Below are 16,066 nucleotides of genomic sequence, written 5' to 3'. Positions count from 1 at the left end.
AACGCACTAACGATATATCAGCGCTCGAAGTCTAGGTAAAGCAGGTCCGCCAAAACGGTAGGACCTCTGATCAGACAAACTTAACGCTTGTTCCTCCTCTTATCCTACAACGCCCTCCCGTACTCCTAACCCATCCCCAATGCAACCCCAAAAGGAAATTGTTGCAATAATCAAGGACGCAACGCTCAGACAGCGGCGTAACCACCCCTACTCCCGCTACCCTGCACGGTCTGGAAGATCTTGCGCCCGAAGTCCTTCGCAATGTAAGGTACGTCGCGGATAGTGTCGCCGTGAGGAAGCAAGTCCCAGCCACGAGCACCGTAACGGTTGTAGTTGAGCCACGAGCCGAAGACGAGATAAGCCGCGATCGAGAGGAAAACACTGTAAACGTTAATATATGCTCGCAAGTATGGTGTGAAAGCTGACTCACATAATGAAGAACCACCCAAAGAAGCCCCAGTGCGAGCTTGCTGGCTTATCTGCTGGCGCATCCTCACACGCATACTTGGTGCGCCACTCCAGCCTCAGTGTTCTCGCCTTCTTATCCTTCTCCAGGTCCTCGACCTTGTACCCGCAAAAGCGCAGGCTAGCGTCGCTGTCCTCGCACTGATCCTTGCTGGCCCCTTCTCTCCTGCTGATCTGCTTCTCCTCCTCTTTCTTATCCTCATCCTTCTTATCATCTTTCTTATCGTCCTCCTTGTCGCTGCCAGACTTGCCGCCGTCTGTCTCATCGCCCTCAAGACCGGTTCGCTCCTTATCGCACACAAATTCAATGATAGCGCGCTGGTCTAACCCGTTCTTCTTGTCGTCGAATGGTAGTCGGCCTCCATGGAGGATAGTCCTTAGTCCTTCTCGGCCAGAGTCCGAGTTTGACTTCGAATTGCGCAGTAACTCGTACTTGGCATCGATAGTACGACCGTTGTAGGACGTGTAGGTTCCAGCGATATCAATCGGCGTGATTGTCGAGTTGCCCTCCTGCGATAGATCGACGTTCTCACGTATACCGCAGACTTGTGCGCCGTTATGGCACTCTGACTTTAGTGGGCTGCAGAGGTCGAGAGTGAAGTTGTATTTGTACTCCATATCGTGCTCTACATCTTCTTCCTTCCAGTGTACTATGTGCGGTCCGCCGAGCTTCTCGAAGTTAAAGTGGGTGCCTTGTGTCGCCATATCTTTGCACTCGAAAGAGGCCCATGCTTGTAGCGGGAGGAGCGAGGTGGCGACGAGTAGAGAGAGAAGCGAAGTTTGTGATCGTGAAGGCGCCATGATGGCTGATGTGTAATGCGGATGGATAGGTGAATACGGGGGAGGCTAGTAGTTCAAAGGCTTCGGTGGAAGTCTAGGTGTAAAGTTGAAGAAGGAAGAAGGTGCAGGGACGTAGCGTGAAAGGGATTGCGCAATACAACGTGAACGCAAGAGAAGAGAACAAAAGAATGCACGACGTTGCAGTGGCACGAGAGCAGTGTTGTCGCGTGGGAGTGCTGGTTGCGCAGCTGCATAAAGTTGGCCCGATGATGATCGTCACCGCTTGGCACGTGCGTGCTTATGTAAGATCCAACCACTCCAAATTCCTCCGTTCTGTCTCCTGTCTCACTTGCAGCGAACCCTACGACAAGCAAGCCTGAAACCGAACAATCTCAAGTGAAATAGCAGAGATCACCCTTTGATCGTCCGTATGCTCCAAAGCCAACATGGGCGTTGCTAGATTCTGAACTTGTCCGCATGACTGCACTCAATCTCAGACCGCATATATGTCTCAACATCGAGGCACAAAGGCGCCAACATATGTGAGGAATTTTTTCGAGGGTCCAGACATCGTAATCGTCAATTTGTGTAGGTAAGATATATCTACGATCTCGTAGCACATCAGTCAAGGTCAAAACTAAATGTCACCACGGGGCTCTCTGTCCCAGATATGTGACCTTGTTGTGTTCACCGCCTTTCACATCTTGTAGCCTTCAGCAACTATCAACGTCTTCTTTGGTATCGTCTCAATTTCGGCACCGTAATGGCCCGTCTCAATTAGACGTCGACTGTGCTCATGCATGGCGAGTCATGTACTGCATGGCTAAGAATAGGCCCAACTATATGGTGTGGAGATGTGGAGTGCAGAACTAATAACATTTCATCGTAAACGAGATCTAATCTGATCATGTCATGATGGACTAACGCAAAGCGAGAGAATAAAAGGTGATGTCAGCGCTTGGCGAAGTGACCGTCAAGCGCAGCTGTCAGGATATCAGAGAAACGGGCACTGAAGATAAAAGAGATGTACTATATTGGATGAGCGAGTGGAGTGTATAAGAGCAAGACCTGTATGCCAACGCCACTAATGCTAAGCAAAGCGAAAGACGGACTGAAACCCTACCGTGGAAATGCAATGAGCGACCAGCAAATGCAGGGCAACCAAAAAAACCAAATGAATAGAGAAACAAACGAGTGTGAAACCCCATCTATATTTACGCCACGTAAATGCAACTCATGCCGTTGTCGAGTGATCGAACCCATCTACCATAGAACGCCACGAATGCCACCAAAGTCGATACCTCAACATCGAAAAGATGCACGACATCTATTTTCCGTTGCCCGATCCTGAGCCGCGAGGGTTAGCAGGCATGGGATACGGAAAAGGCGCGTACGGAAGCTGTGTGTAGCCTCCAGATCCAGAAGAGGAGCCGGCGGTGGAAGTGCTGCTAGGGGTGGAAGAGGAGGAAGACATGGCTATTGAGCGATGGCCGTTTCGAGAAGGTTGTAGACCGGTGATAGTAATTGTGAGATTTGGAGTTGCGGTTGAAGTTCGTTGACCAGTGCCGACCAGAGGCTCGACTGAAGCTTCTCGAGTAGGATGGGAGGTTGTTGATTGAGTCGATGGATCTGGTGTGCTGCGAGTGCTCGTAGGTCTTGAGCCGTTTGATGAAGAAAGACTCCTGGAAGGTTGATTGCTTGAATTCGAAGAGGTTTGTGTATCGTTGGAGGCTTGAGATGATTTTTGTTTCGCTGTTGTTGTAGCTGTTGAGGCTGTTGTGGGTATGCCGTTCCTCACTGACATCGATGGCGTTCTTATATCTCTCGAAGTCTACTTTGTAGCCCCCGATATTGCAGTCCTGAGGGTCTTCTTCTTGAGACCGAAGTTGTCGAAATAGAAGTTTAGTAGTCGACTACGTTGCCATAAGCAGTGGACTATCCTGTGGCTCAAATTGGGCGGCTTGGTATGATGCAGTTGAGGCCCAAGCGCAAACCTTTCGAGCAGATTGAATAAGTCGGATCACCCTACAGGACGGTCTACTGCACGTGGACTGCTGGGAATGTGGAGTGACTGGGGTTCAATGGAGTGAACGGCCCCCCTATTTAGATACTGTGGCGCTCGAAACACGTTCCCGTTGACAAAACCTGTAGGTAATGCGGCGAGTATGCAGGGTGATGCGGTAGGGATGCTGGCGTCAGAATCTTATCTGAGCCGCATGCAAGATGGCAATATGGTGGTGACAGATCGAAAAGATGGGGGCTAGGAACGTTCAGCTTGAGTTTGAATGCAGAATGATGATTTTTGGTTGAGGCTCAAAATTCTTATAAGGTTTGCATCCTCTGTGTTACTGTACCTCAGAATCATGTAGTGGACGCATCTTGGTCCGACTCACAGTCTGAATGTTTGACTATCGTGAAGTTGACGATTTGTATACACTCTGGTCAGCATTGTCAACAATTTAGCAAGATGCGGAATATGAGCGAAGCTTCCGCGATCGCTAGTGCAGTACCCTTGCCATCGTGATTTAAGGTACACATCTTCACAATGTTCCCAGTTTGGGAAAGTGTCAATATGCAAGCAGCGTTCACGCAATATTTCCGATTGGTTGCAGTACGAGAGAAATGCAAATTGTTTGTCGAAGGAGCCGGAAGCTGAGCGTGGACAAATGAAATGTCCGACTGTGTCTAATCTTAGCTGAGCATACACGAGGTGTAGTTGAAGAGGAGGTTACTCAGCACTCGCTTAAGGGACCCTTGCAGGTGAGTTCCACTTGTGCGGACGTATCGCGATTGCATCTTGGCTTGTCATGAGCAGCACGGTCTTTGAAATGCTGATGATAGAGTCGCATTGCAAAGGATTTGATAATTGATGACAGGGACCTTGGTGTTGCAGTGCAGGGGTTTGTCAGCGCGCAAAAGCCATGGCTGTAGGTTCGCGATGAATGACGTAAGATTCTACACAAAACAAGGGTCAGCTGCAGGAACGCTCCTACCCTCAACATCATCTCCATTGTTACAGTGCGGAATTGGATCGATTCGATTCTTCATGCAAACATCGTACCACTTCACTTCAAATCTTTTCACAAATACATGAAGGCGACTACGTTGAGGCACCCTTTGCGGAGATGAAGGTGGTCGTTTTCAAGAGACCAAGTGCCCAAATTAGCTCCATTGGGTCGAAAATGTGCTAAATTACCCACAAGGCTTCGGCTCGTCAACTTCCGCTTACTCCATGCTTACACACCTCTTCACAGGCACGCTTCCTTCATGATTTGCTTATTAGCGGTAGCGTCGCTTACAGCCAGCTGCCAAATAGCTTAATGATTGAGCGGAACAAAACGCTATTCGCACTCTAAGGAAGAGCATGCAATGAACAATGCAATGTCAGCAAGTAGCGCAAATGCAGGAGATGGTAGAAAGGGCACGCCATGGCTCGCGATGATGGCTACGAGAGTACCAAGCCGCTCTGCACCTTTACAAGTTGATTTGATCTCTACAATTCAGAGACCAGTCCCAGATATTAGTGTCAACTCGACCGTCATGTCGGCTACTCACCGCGCCGCCATCCTCCATGCACCAGGCCAACCTCTCTCCATCCAAGATGTCGAAACCCACCACCCCAAACCTAACGAAGTCTTGATTCGTAACTACGCCCTTGCCATCCAGCCTCTCGATGCCAAAATGTTCATTTCCAACTATGGGCCGGCTGCATCACTCAACTTCCCAGCAGTCCTCGGCTCAAGCGGTGCTGGCATTGTCGACAAAGTAGGCTCGAAAGCGATGAACCTTCGCGTTGGCGACAGGGTAGTTTTCGACACGAAGGCCTACGTCTCCCCAAACGCGAACTTCCAGCAAGGGGCGTGGCAGGAACTTGTTATCTGCTCTGCAGGCACAGTCGCAAAGGTATATCTCCCACGACAACCACCACAGCTTTCAGACTAACGATAGCATATCGGAGATACTTCCTTCGAGCAAGCAGTCCTGACCTCCTTCCCTCTTCAAACCGCCGTAGCAGCACTGCACGTCTTCCTCGGCATGTCCGCCCCACCCCTCACGTCTTCTGTCAGCCCTTCACCCGGCCTCAAAGACGAGAAGGTTCTAATCTGGGGCGCTGGCGGTGCAGTAGGCCAGTATGCAGTCCAATACGCTGCTTCTGTGGGACACACGGTGATCTGCACCGCATCACCACGTTCGACGACATACCTTACCCAACTCGGCGCATCAGCAGTCATCGACTACAAAGCCGCAGATGTCCTCTCGCAACTATGTGCACTCGGACCGTTCAAGTACTTGATGACCGCTTCCGGAGACGCATCATCACAGCAAACCATCGCTGAGCTTTTGCGACCGTCTGGCGGAAAGTTTGCCTCTGTTCTTCCTCTTAGCGCTGGGGTTGAGCTACCCTCGAACGTAGAAGTCATATACACCGCGTTCTCGCAAGCAGCACAAAAGGACGAGTACACCGAGTGGCGGAAGTGGTGGTACACATCCTACCTTCCCTCCGTGCTATCATCCGGCTCGGTATCACCGGTGAGCTACACTCACATCGAAGGAGGATTATCCGCATTGCAGAATGCAAGTCAAGATGTGTTTGACGGGAAAGTGAGGGGCAAGGTGGTCATCAGTCCACAAGAATGAAGCATTTAGCATTAGACGTGTTGAATGATACAGCACACTGACAAACTCCACCTACTTGCTCAACCACCGCTTCAACTTTCCCAGAGCGATACCTTCTCCACTGACCTGACTTACCCCAGGAGTCATCATCGGCGGCGATGTCGGATTGCTAATTGGTGTTGCCATCTCAGGGCAGGAAATCAGGTTGTCGAGTGGTGATGTGAACTCGATATCTTCAATGCCGTGATTGAAGAGGCTGTTCGGCCTTGGCGGTCTGATGGGCATCGGAGAGTAAATCTGGGGCGTATCGTTCGCTGAGCTGGAGCGCATATAGCGAGCACATGAACGCGGTGGGACGGCGTAATCTTTCCCCCCCTCATCAACACTATATCCTGCACCATCGAAGAATCTATGCTTCTTCCCAAACGTGAGCCTCTTCTTCTCTTTCTCTGTCTCCCTTCCCTTCTCTTTCATTTTTCCCAGGATCGGCTTCGCAGAATAAAGCCCCAGGTTTAGCGCATTCGTGACTGTGTCCTTCTCCTTCGCTTTCTGGCTCCACAAACTCAGATCACTTGGCTGTCTCGATTCTCTCGCCAACCTCCTGACGGTTTTTACCGGGTTCGCCTCAGCTGCCTTCACCTCTAGCCGCTCCATGGCCTTGCTGACGCTCTGCTCTTTCACTACCGGTGGTGCATTAGGAGACGAAGGGGTTGGTAGTTCAGACTCTAGCTCAATCCATGGTATGATTTTCCTGAGCTCACTTTTACCCGATCGAGTGCTGCTGGCGAGGGAGCCAGCACCAAGACTGAGCACCCGGACGTGTTTCTCGGGTGAGGTGTTGTCAGCTGAGGTGGTTGGACTGCTTCTGTTCTTGTCGTTTACAGCTGGGATCGCCAGGATACCGCTCTTCTTTGGCGCGAAGAAGGATTCTTCCACACCTGGGACGGTCATGGGAGAGACAACATCGGAGGTCGACTGTCTGTCGTGGTCTTGTGACTTTTTGGGTGCATCAAAAGCAGGTTCTTTGAACGTGGTCTGGCGGGAAGCACTTGATGAAACGCGTAGCAGCGACTGCTGTGCCAACACTGGGCTGGCTGATAGCTGAAGTGGCAGGATAGGTGGGGCGGCCTTAGGCGGCAGTGGCAACGGTCCGGGTCCTTTACGTTTGTGTTCGCGATGAACCTTTCGTAGTCGTTTGTACTCCGCATAATCGTCCACTTCTATGTTTGTCGGTCGTTTGGACACTTCTTCAATGGGTATCGGATCAACCCTCTGCAGCGTGACTTCATAAAGGATATCTCCTTCTTTCCATTCCCCACTGGTAGTGTCCTTGAGTCTAGCTTGACGGACACACCAGCCCCTGACCGAATAACTGTCTAATGGTCAGCATGCTCAGTAACATCCGGATCCAGCTTGCTTGCAGCCCCTCGTATCTGATTCCAGCCTTCGGACCCCAGATACTGTTGATGCTGTGGCATCGAAGCACGCGTATCGGTTTACGAGACGCAGGTGTTGCGGCCATCAGTCTGAATTTTCCTTTGTCGTTGATGGGGCAGCGGTACATGAAACACTCTTCGGATCGAGCATCAACCTCGCCCGTATCCTTCAGCACAAGAGCATATGCACCGTTCTTGTCGTAGGTGGTGCCACCTTCAATAGACTCCAACCCGATGATTCCTGCGTGGTGCGCAAACAGAGGGTTGATCCACCAGCTGTGCATACCGTAAGCCTTGGCCTCTGGTTGGTGGCCAGACACTTACTCTCCGGCCTTGAAACCAAGATCGCCGTGTTTGTGGGATACCTTGGGATGTATCCTCTCGGGACAGTACTCTGACCACCTCTTGAGGAGCGCCTAAGCAAGATCAGCGATACCCAGTATGAGAACAGCGTGCATGTCTCACCTCACGGGTGTACTCGGTCGCGCTCCCAATACCCTCCAGTCTCCCACCTCTACCATACAAGAACGGATGAAGCTCGTCGAAGCGCCCGAACTTGCTGGTCCAGATGGTGATGATCTTGTCACAGTCATCGCATAATCGTCCCGGCCAGCGTGTAGCAATGCCGGCGACATCTCTCACCGCCTTATGAATACCTGTCGCTCGAAGATCGAGGGCTGTGATGCTCGTAGACTGGCGCAGGGCAACGAATAGCTCGTGCAGTGTGAGGACGTCGTCTGGCCTTAGAATATCTGGGCCTTCGCGAGCAACCAGGATGTCGAGATCATCGCGAATCCAATGCGCGAGCTGTTTGAGCTTGCTACGGGAGACATCGGGGGCTGGGGTAGTAAGAGGTGGTAGGGTAGGTGCCGCCTGGTGGAATAGGGGCATGATGTTGAGATACTGATGTGATGACGAAAAGGTGCATAGGGCGTTCAAGAAATGATGATGTGGTCGAGCGTGATATGTGGAAGGTGTAAGTGAAGGCACCGTGGAGGTAGTCGCGACTGCTTGGTCCAGAAGCTGCTCGAAGGTGCTGCTCGCACCTGCCCAAATACTCCCTCCTTCCAGTGGTCATGCATGTATGCAAGTAGATCACCCCCGCCTCAGTCTCACAAACCAAGTATTAGTACAGAGGCTCGGTGGTAAGCACATTACCTCAACGCTCATGGCCATGACTCTAGGTTGTGATGAGATTGAGATTGGCGTTTCGATTTGTTTTGATTGTTTCGTGACTATTTTTGAACGTGGTTTGACACCAGATACTGTCCATTGCGTGTGGTCTGTCAAACCAGAACTAGGCCAAGTTCTCGTATGATGGTCGTGGGTATCATGCAGAGCCTGCTTCTGCTTTTGCCTCCTCTTTTGCCTGCTACTTTTGAGAGGTTTAATGCAGTGTACAACCGTTCGGCGGCTGGCTCGATACAGCGCCTGTTGTAGGCTCAACATATCGCGTTCGGGCTGAGCTCATTCCTCTTCCTGTATGAATGGGTTGGCGATCTCTTCACTGCCGTCAATGGGCGAGATGACGACGAGCAGTGTGCCACGGGCGACGATGAGGCCGAGCTTGCGGTATCGTACATTGCCTTCGTCGTCTACATCACGATGAGCTCAGTCCTTCTCTCGATGTTCCGAATTGCTTACCTGTCATAGCCTCCTTGACCTCATCCAGCACAAGGTTCATCAGCTGGTCGTAGCCCTTCAGGGTTCCAATGACTGCACGCTTGTCAGCATTTGTCTTCTCTGAGCCATATATTGCATTGCCATCTTGTCCCCTCTTCCTCGTCCGAACTCCAGCTCGTCTCGAATTTCAATTGCACTCACCTTCTCGCCCACCGCTGAACTTGACGGTGATCTGCTTGTCCATGTACTTGCTCAGGTCCAGGATGTTCTCTTTCTTCGGCCTCTCAGTATGTTGTTGCCCCGCCGCATTTCCACCCTGTGCGCCCCCTCTTCCACCACCTCTGCCACCGCGATGGTCGCCCCTTCCACCGCCTCCTCCTCGCCCCCGGAATGCGCCGCGTTCAGACATGTTGTGCGTGATTGGTAAGGATCGTGTGTTTGGACAGCAGCAACGCGTAGTGACGTGCAGTTCGATATAGCGGTCTGTGCGCGACAAGGTGAGTTCAAGCTAAAGCTAGTTGTGGCTTGAGTAGTGCACGTGATCGGGTAAGAGTTGAGCCAGCTTGGGTTAGGGGGGTGGAAGTCTCAAGCGTGCAGGCCTCCGCCGGTGCCGTCCGCCTGCAGCGCTGTGAGGGGTGGGAACTCTGTGACACCTGACGGGACGCGTAGGTGTGCGCCGCTGCGGGATTTTTCGAGGGTTCTGGACCTGGTGACTGCTTGGTTCTGCTTGGTGCTGTCCCGCCATGCCGCCCTCGCTGTCGTCGTCGTTGGTTTGCGAGATGAGAGGGGAGCGCGCCGCCCGTTGCATGCATGGCACGCTTCCTTGCTTTGCTTGCGACGCTGATACGTGGGGTTCGAACAGCCACTTGGACGGCCTCTCCCAGTTCGCTCCGGAGAAGCGGCCATCTGAAGCAGACGCGTACTCACATCACGAACTTCACGACAGGGGGAGTAGGTGAACGGCTGGATGCCAGACGCCTCGTCCTTTCCACAGACGGCATTTGGTCACCGTCTTACTCACAATCATGCTGTTCCTGGACCTGCATCAACCCTCGGAGCACCGGCGTCTTCAGGCCTTCTGATATGAACTGCCATCGCAGATCGAGCCCAGACCGCAGCTGCTCACCCGCCCTCTTTCATTGGCTGCGGGCTCCGCTCTGCTAGGCTAACCTCTTATTCCCGTGACGGGTTGCATTTGGTGGTGGGCCCGCCCTCTGCGCGCGCTGGCACTTGCTCTTCGACCGCACCCTGAGCGTCAAAGAGTGGCTTCCCGCGCCCCGGTGCTTGTCTGCTGCCGAGTGTCTACACAGTCCGCCTCCGTCCGCATCCCTCTCCACGTGCACAGCTTTGCCCTGTTCCTGCCTCTGCCTCCCCGCGCGATGCTTTCCTACCTGTAACGCTGCAATGGTGCTGTAAAGCGAGTCGTCCGACCTGCTGTGAGCTCTTCTAGCGTGTCCGCCTACCCACTCCGCCTGCCTCCACCCGCGCAACCAACCAGTGCTCCCTCGGGAGGGCATCCGCTGCACCCACCACCATATTCTTCTCCGCCGCCCTCTGCGCGCGCAACATGTCCAGCCACGACTCGCACGCTCTGGTCGACCTCAACATGGCGCACGCACACCATGCGCAGCCGGTTGCGACAGACCTCAAGCGGAAACGGAGCAGTTCGCACGAGAACATGCACCCAGCCGCGCCACACGCAAAGGCCGCCAAGACTCACAACCACCTCCAGATCAACTACCTGGCACGACACCTGGACGCAGACCTGCCGCTGATTACCAATGACGACACACTGCCGAACATCCTGTCGCTGCTCAGCGACTACCAAGGCGTCCTTGACCGCCATGAGTCTATGGCATGCAACCTGGGCGCAAGACCATTAGGACCTATTCTCATTAAACGATTTGAAAGATTGTTTGATGGGCCGCCGCGGGTGCTTAAGAGCCACGGCAAGGATGGAACAACGGTCACATGGCTGGATGTGGTCGAGTTTGCGCGCAACAAACCAGAGCAGTTCCAATTGGGGCAGATGAGCGAAGGAGTTCGTGTCTGCCAGTTTTACACCAAGCAGTGCCGGGTTCAGATCAGCGAAGAGGACTTTGTACTTATTTCGTCTGGCATTCCTCAGAAGATGATTCCTCCACAGCCTATAATAGAGGACGAGGAGAAGGAGCTGGGAACGATCGAGATCCTGGAGAAGAACCTGGGACAAATCTGCCAATTGGCCGATCAGGGTGAGTTTGACATTGCAGATATTGAAATGGATTCAGGCTGACAGTGCATAGTTGCCGCGCGCACACGACAGCTCAACCACAGGCTGAAGGGGCGCAAGCAGGCTATCCTCGACCGTAGAGCGACAGCGAGCCCAGCCCCGCCTATCCGCCCACTGAGCCCTTCTAATGTAGCGCTTATGAACGGCGGTAGCTCCAGCCATGCAACCCAGGCACAAGCGCAATCCTCACAAACATCACCTGGTGGTTTCGTTGCCGTCAATGCTCGCCCTCACCACGAGCCGAATGGTAATGGCCATGGTCACAGCAATGGCAATGGCGCCTCCTCTACCACTCGCCACGACTTGCTGACAAAGTTCCACACCGTCAATGACCGACGACCCTTGTCACAGAACGTCAATGGCGTGTCAGACGCGAGACGGCCGTCCCTTGGGCCTCAGGCCTTGTCACATCCATCTACACCAGTAACGAACGCTTCGAGAGCTCATTCCAAGCCTACAGAGGCACAACCACCGCCGCCGCCTCCCAGCCATGCGAGACCTCCTCAATTGAACGAAGCTGAGCTTCAGTCGATGATGAACTCACCTGTGCCGATTCCAAATACACCATCTAATCTGCTCCCAGCTGCTAGTCAGCGCGCAAGTCAGCCGGCAGAGAAGGACGATGGAGGCCCTTACAAGGCTGAGATGGTCCATCGGATGGAGAGTCTAGGGAAGGGCGAGCGCATCCTCCCACCATGCGACAGGTGTCGAAGGCTCCACATGGACTGCCTAAAGAACCTCACAGCCTGCATGGGCTGCACTAAGAAGCACGCCAAATGCTCCTGGAAAGAAGTTCGAGAAGGCGAGCTGCACGGCGCATTCGCCCATCCTCCTGGCTCAAACAGCAACATGCATACCGACACATCCGACCACGAAAGTCATGACCGAGCGAGTACCGCTAGTCCACCGTCCATGCTGAGTCCCCACCATGGATACGCATCGAATCATATTGCCAGCAGCAACGGACGGTCAACGCCGCAGCCCCAGGCGACAGCCCACCCGCCACCACAGCCGCAGCCTCAACAACCCCAGCAACAACAACAACAACAACAACAACATCAAATACCCCACCAGCACCGTCCACACCCACAGCAAACACCGCAATATCCCCACCCACAAGACTCGCGGATACCCTCAAGTCGCGACTCGCCCCCTGAACGTGACCGCGAGCGGGAACGGCACGTCGAGGCTCAACTGCAAGAAGCAGCGAAGTCCAGTCTCGCACAGCACGTGACTACCAAACCAGGACCCGAAGCGAAAGGACACGAATACCAGGCCGTTATAGCCCAGCAATAGGATGCGGACAGGAATGCCTGGCGAACGAGGACCTGGTGGCTGGACGATGTTGAAACAGTGGGAGTTGTATAAGATACGGCAGCTACGCGCTCGATGGTTGCGATTCAGCTGTGTGACGACGTATTGAAGAGTTGGCAAACAAGGGTCTGATGGCTGGATGCGGGAGAGAATTTGGGCGTCGTTAGAGACGACTCTCCAGGATTTGGCCAGTTGTGGAAGAGATTGTGCGTTTCGGGGTGAAAGAAGAGCAGCGGGTCGACCGTCTTAGTCTCGAGTAAAGGACGGAGAGGGTCAGTAGGCTTTGAGGAGGAAGAGTGAGCGTAGTTGTGGACTTCATTCTTCGGCGATGACATCACTTGGCAAAGCGGGTTATTTTCTCTGTTCATAAGTTGTCAATGATACCATCTTGTTTCTTTCTATGTTCCAAAGCGGACATTCACTGCGTGTAATCTTCTAGCTAATCCTTGCGAGTCCCTAGTCAGGTCAAGATGCACACAAGCTCAGTTTTCTACCGGTGCCTAGCGGAACGGCCCCGCTCACTCCCGCGGCCAAACAGCCAACCACCAAAAAAGTTCCAACCGCAACCACAAGCTCTCAATGTCGCTCTACTACGAAACCGCGACGATCCTCGAGAACCCCGACAAGATCGGCGGCTCGTTCAAGGCGCGCATCTTCAAGAAGAAGGACTTGAAGAGCAAGCCGGGGCAGATCTATGCGCTTGTGGCTGAAGCGTCCAAATGGTCGAGGGTCTTGAAGGATGTGATTGAAAAGTGTGGGGTTTTGGAGGAGGAGAGGAAGGTACGTCCACCAGCATTGCAGTCGTACACAGCTCTACGAAACTTTCAAAATGCCTTGTACACGTGATCGCAGTCAACTGCACATTCAAGCTGACTTCTGAGTAGCTGACGCCCATCCTCGCGCTCCTCCTCACCCACGATCTCCTACTGAGCAAGTCGGGTGTCGCAGCACACAAAGATCACGTCCTGCGCCTCGCGATCACACGGCACAAAGCGCGTCTCAGCGCCGAGTTCACTAAGGCGCGCATACGACACGGATTCCCCACGCTCGAAGCGTTCAGAGAAGCGATCAACGCCGGCGACCTTGACTCCGATGATAGCGAGGAAGGGGAGAAGAGCAGGCATCCAAGATGGGTGAGGGTGAACACCATCAAGAGCTCTCTGAAAGAGCAGTTGCAGTCGACCTTCAAGGGATATGAAAAGGTGGAAAGCATTGGGGAGATCCTCACAGCGCGCGGCTCACGCAAGATCTACTGCGAGGACCCAAATATTCCAAATTTGCTTGCGCTGCCGAGCAGGATCGATCTGGGTAAAACACCGAGCTACACGAAAGGCGACATCATCTTCCAGGACAAAGCGTCCTGCTTCCCTGCATACCTTCTCGGTCTGCTAGAGCAAGACGGCGACGTAATCGACGGTTGCGCAGCCCCAGGCAACAAAACCACCCACGCCGCCGCCATCGTCTCTACCCAAGACCCAGGGGGCGAGCGGAAAGTCATAGCCTTCGAGCGCGACAAAGGCCGAACCGAGATCTTGAAGAAAATGGTCAAGCTCGCTGGCGCAGACCAAATTGTTACAGTGAAAGGCGCAAGTGACTTCATCGCTGCGAAACCTAACTCTCCGGATTATGAGAACGTGGGTGCGATTCTCCTCGATCCGAGCTGCTCGGGCACGGGCATTGTGGGCCGCGACGACGCGATCAAATTGCATCTCCCCTCTTCTAGCACAGAGTCCACCAAAGCTCAAGGCGCCGGGAGCAGGAAGAATAAGAAGCGCAAGCGCGGCGCCGACAAGGCCGACGATAAACCCACAGCAGCAGAGTCCAAGGAAGAAATGACGCTCAACCTCGACGAAACGACCGCGGAAGAAGTCCCCCTCGACGCCGCGGACAAGCTCACCGAACGCCTCACTGCGTTGTCGACGTTCCAACTACACATCCTCACTCACGCAATGCGCTTCCAGAACGCAAGGAAGATTACGTACTCGACGTGCTCGATCCACTTCGAAGAGAATGAGGGCGTGGTGTTCCAAGCGCTCGCTACGTCCGTGGCGAAGGAGCGCGGGTGGCGCGTTCTTAGGCGTGAGGAGCAGGTTGAGGGCTTGAGGAAGTGGGGAAGGAGAGGGCAGTGGGAGGATGGCAAGTTGAGTGGGTCTGTTGTTGATGAGAAGAGCAAGGGGGGTGTGCTGGAGGGATGTATCAGGTGTGATAAGGGGACTGAGGAGGGGACGATGGGTTTCTTTGTCGCTGCTTTTGTCAGGGATGGTGAGAGCAAGGTTGTGGCGAGGGAAGGAGATGAGATGGAAGAGGATGTGCGTAAGCCGGCGGCTCCGACGGAAGAACAGGATGGTGATGAGGAAGAGGATTGGGATGGCTTCAGCGACGATGGCAAGGTAGCTGAGCTCAAAGCCAAGGCTGACGAAGTGATCGAAAAGAAGCCTCAGGCGGCGCCGGAGCCCGAGAAGAAACGTAAGAACAAGAAAAGGAGGACGGGGAAGCAGTAAGCATGGCGTGCCTTCTGTCCTCGAAATCGCAGGGAGTGCAACGACCCCGAGCTATGCTCAACCATAATTTATATCACCCTTGACTTCTCCGTTGCCATCGATCTACTACAGTATGAAAACTGACGTAGCTCGACTAGAATTTACAACCTCTCTTCACCCTCCGCCTCGCAAACCTGGCATATGAGGGGCGCCGCCATATTTCACATAGTTCACCATCGAAGTCTAATTCATGACCTACACTCTTGCCATGATCTGTTGAAGTGTCGGAGCGAACAGAGCGGTGTGGAGCGGTGTGGAGCGGTGCGGTGAGTTGGGCCAGACCCGCATGCATGCAGGTGCTGTACTACCTGTACATATCACACAGCAGCAATCGACGACCATCGCAACCTACTGTATTGGACGCCTACGAGGTTACAACGCTTCAGAACAAGCCTCTAGAGGTCTCCAAGTTAAATTAGTACGTCGTACAATAACGCAAAAGCTTTTGATGCCTTTTGAGGCCTTATAGGGTTAGCAATGTCCTACAAATGCTTATTGTCGACGTCCACCTGCCAATTCCTCCTGCACTGCCTTGACGTACGCCAGTGGAGATAGCTTCCTACACCAGAGTAATCGTGTAACTTTGACTCATCAGAGGCTTCGCCGTGCATGATTCCGTATACGAAGCTATCACCAATGAGTTCGTAATGGTCGATCTTGTCTGCATTATTTTCGGAGAGAGTTTGCTCCGAGTCTGGGATCTAACGGTGAACATAGGGTACTTTCCCTCCAGGCCTGATGACCACATGGGCGCCTTCCTTAGCCCTCACAGGAACTGGACCCATATATCCCGTGCTTGTAATGGCGAACAGCCTGTCCGGTTGTGCTATAACGTGTGCTTGGTGAAAGTTGAAGACATCTCTATCGTCAAGACCAAGTCCTTTGCCGTCGATCCAAGTCTGCCACTTTGCGTATTTGGCGTAGTCGTCGTCTTGTATGAGACGACATGAGTGGGATTCTGAAGGCTGTTGGAGGATAACGCCGCCAAATAGTGTTTGCCAGTAAGCTTCAGGAGACGC

General features: G+C 53.3%; 7 protein-coding genes across 7 annotated transcripts; 3 read left to right on the top strand and 4 right to left on the bottom strand.

Moving 5' to 3' along the window:
* Positions 1-20: 20 nt before the first annotated feature.
* Positions 21-1,342, bottom strand: BU25DRAFT_415196 (autophagy protein-like protein Atg27). The gene is made up of 2 exons (XM_033707485.1): positions 431-1,342; positions 21-381 (listed from the first exon to the last, which is right to left on the bottom strand). Exons 1-2 carry the CDS (start codon positions 1,264-1,266, stop codon positions 186-188), a joined length of 1,032 nt encoding a protein of 343 aa, XP_033556657.1. The 5' UTR covers positions 1,267-1,342; the 3' UTR covers positions 21-185.
* Positions 1,343-2,572: 1,230 nt separating this feature from the next.
* BU25DRAFT_425635 (uncharacterized protein) lies at positions 2,573-3,049 on the bottom strand (the record flags this gene model as incomplete). Its single annotated transcript, XM_033708363.1, has 1 exon — positions 2,573-3,049. One exon carries the CDS (start codon positions 3,047-3,049, stop codon positions 2,573-2,575), a length of 477 nt encoding a protein of 158 aa, XP_033556656.1.
* A 1,736-nt stretch (positions 3,050-4,785) lies between these two features.
* Positions 4,786-5,883, top strand: BU25DRAFT_462793 (oxidoreductase domain-containing protein; the record flags this gene model as incomplete). The annotated part of the gene is made up of 2 exons (XM_033710550.1): positions 4,786-5,148; positions 5,218-5,883. 2 exons carry the CDS (start codon positions 4,786-4,788, stop codon positions 5,881-5,883), a joined length of 1,029 nt encoding a protein of 342 aa, XP_033556655.1.
* Positions 5,884-5,934: 51 nt separating this feature from the next.
* On the bottom strand, positions 5,935-8,189 carry BU25DRAFT_462792 (uncharacterized protein; the record flags this gene model as incomplete). The annotated part of the gene is made up of 4 exons (XM_033710549.1): positions 5,935-7,234; positions 7,425-7,574; positions 7,623-7,714; positions 7,764-8,189. The coding sequence occupies 4 exons, from the start codon at positions 8,187-8,189 to the stop codon at positions 5,935-5,937; spliced, it is 1,968 nt and encodes a 655-aa protein (XP_033556654.1).
* Positions 8,190-8,502: 313 nt separating this feature from the next.
* On the bottom strand, positions 8,503-9,368 carry BU25DRAFT_377594 (U6 snRNA-associated Sm-like protein LSm7). Its single transcript, XM_033704148.1, has 3 exons — positions 9,123-9,368; positions 8,943-9,014; positions 8,503-8,893 (listed from the first exon to the last, which is right to left on the bottom strand). Exons 1-3 carry the CDS (start codon positions 9,328-9,330, stop codon positions 8,766-8,768), a joined length of 408 nt encoding a protein of 135 aa, XP_033556653.1. The 5' UTR covers positions 9,331-9,368; the 3' UTR covers positions 8,503-8,765.
* A 1,035-nt stretch (positions 9,369-10,403) lies between these two features.
* On the top strand, positions 10,404-12,541 carry BU25DRAFT_209078 (uncharacterized protein). Its single transcript, XM_033701178.1, has 2 exons — positions 10,404-11,155; positions 11,207-12,541. Exons 1-2 carry the CDS (start codon positions 10,489-10,491, stop codon positions 12,487-12,489), a joined length of 1,950 nt encoding a protein of 649 aa, XP_033556652.1. The 5' UTR covers positions 10,404-10,488; the 3' UTR covers positions 12,490-12,541.
* A 545-nt stretch (positions 12,542-13,086) lies between these two features.
* On the top strand, positions 13,087-15,054 carry BU25DRAFT_494994 (S-adenosyl-L-methionine-dependent methyltransferase; the record flags this gene model as incomplete). Its single annotated transcript, XM_033711821.1, has 2 exons — positions 13,087-13,287; positions 13,392-15,054. The coding sequence occupies 2 exons, from the start codon at positions 13,087-13,089 to the stop codon at positions 15,006-15,008; spliced, it is 1,818 nt and encodes a 605-aa protein (XP_033556651.1). The 3' UTR covers positions 15,009-15,054.
* Between the last annotated feature and the right edge of the window lie 1,012 nt (positions 15,055-16,066).

This window comes from Macroventuria anomochaeta (genome assembly GCF_010093625.1).
Source record: "Macroventuria anomochaeta strain CBS 525.71 unplaced genomic scaffold BU25scaffold_44, whole genome shotgun sequence".
Taxonomy (NCBI): Eukaryota; Fungi; Ascomycota; class Dothideomycetes; order Pleosporales; family Didymellaceae; genus Macroventuria; species Macroventuria anomochaeta.
Note: the sequence above shows the minus strand (reverse complement) of the source record. Positions and strands in the feature narration are given on the sequence as shown.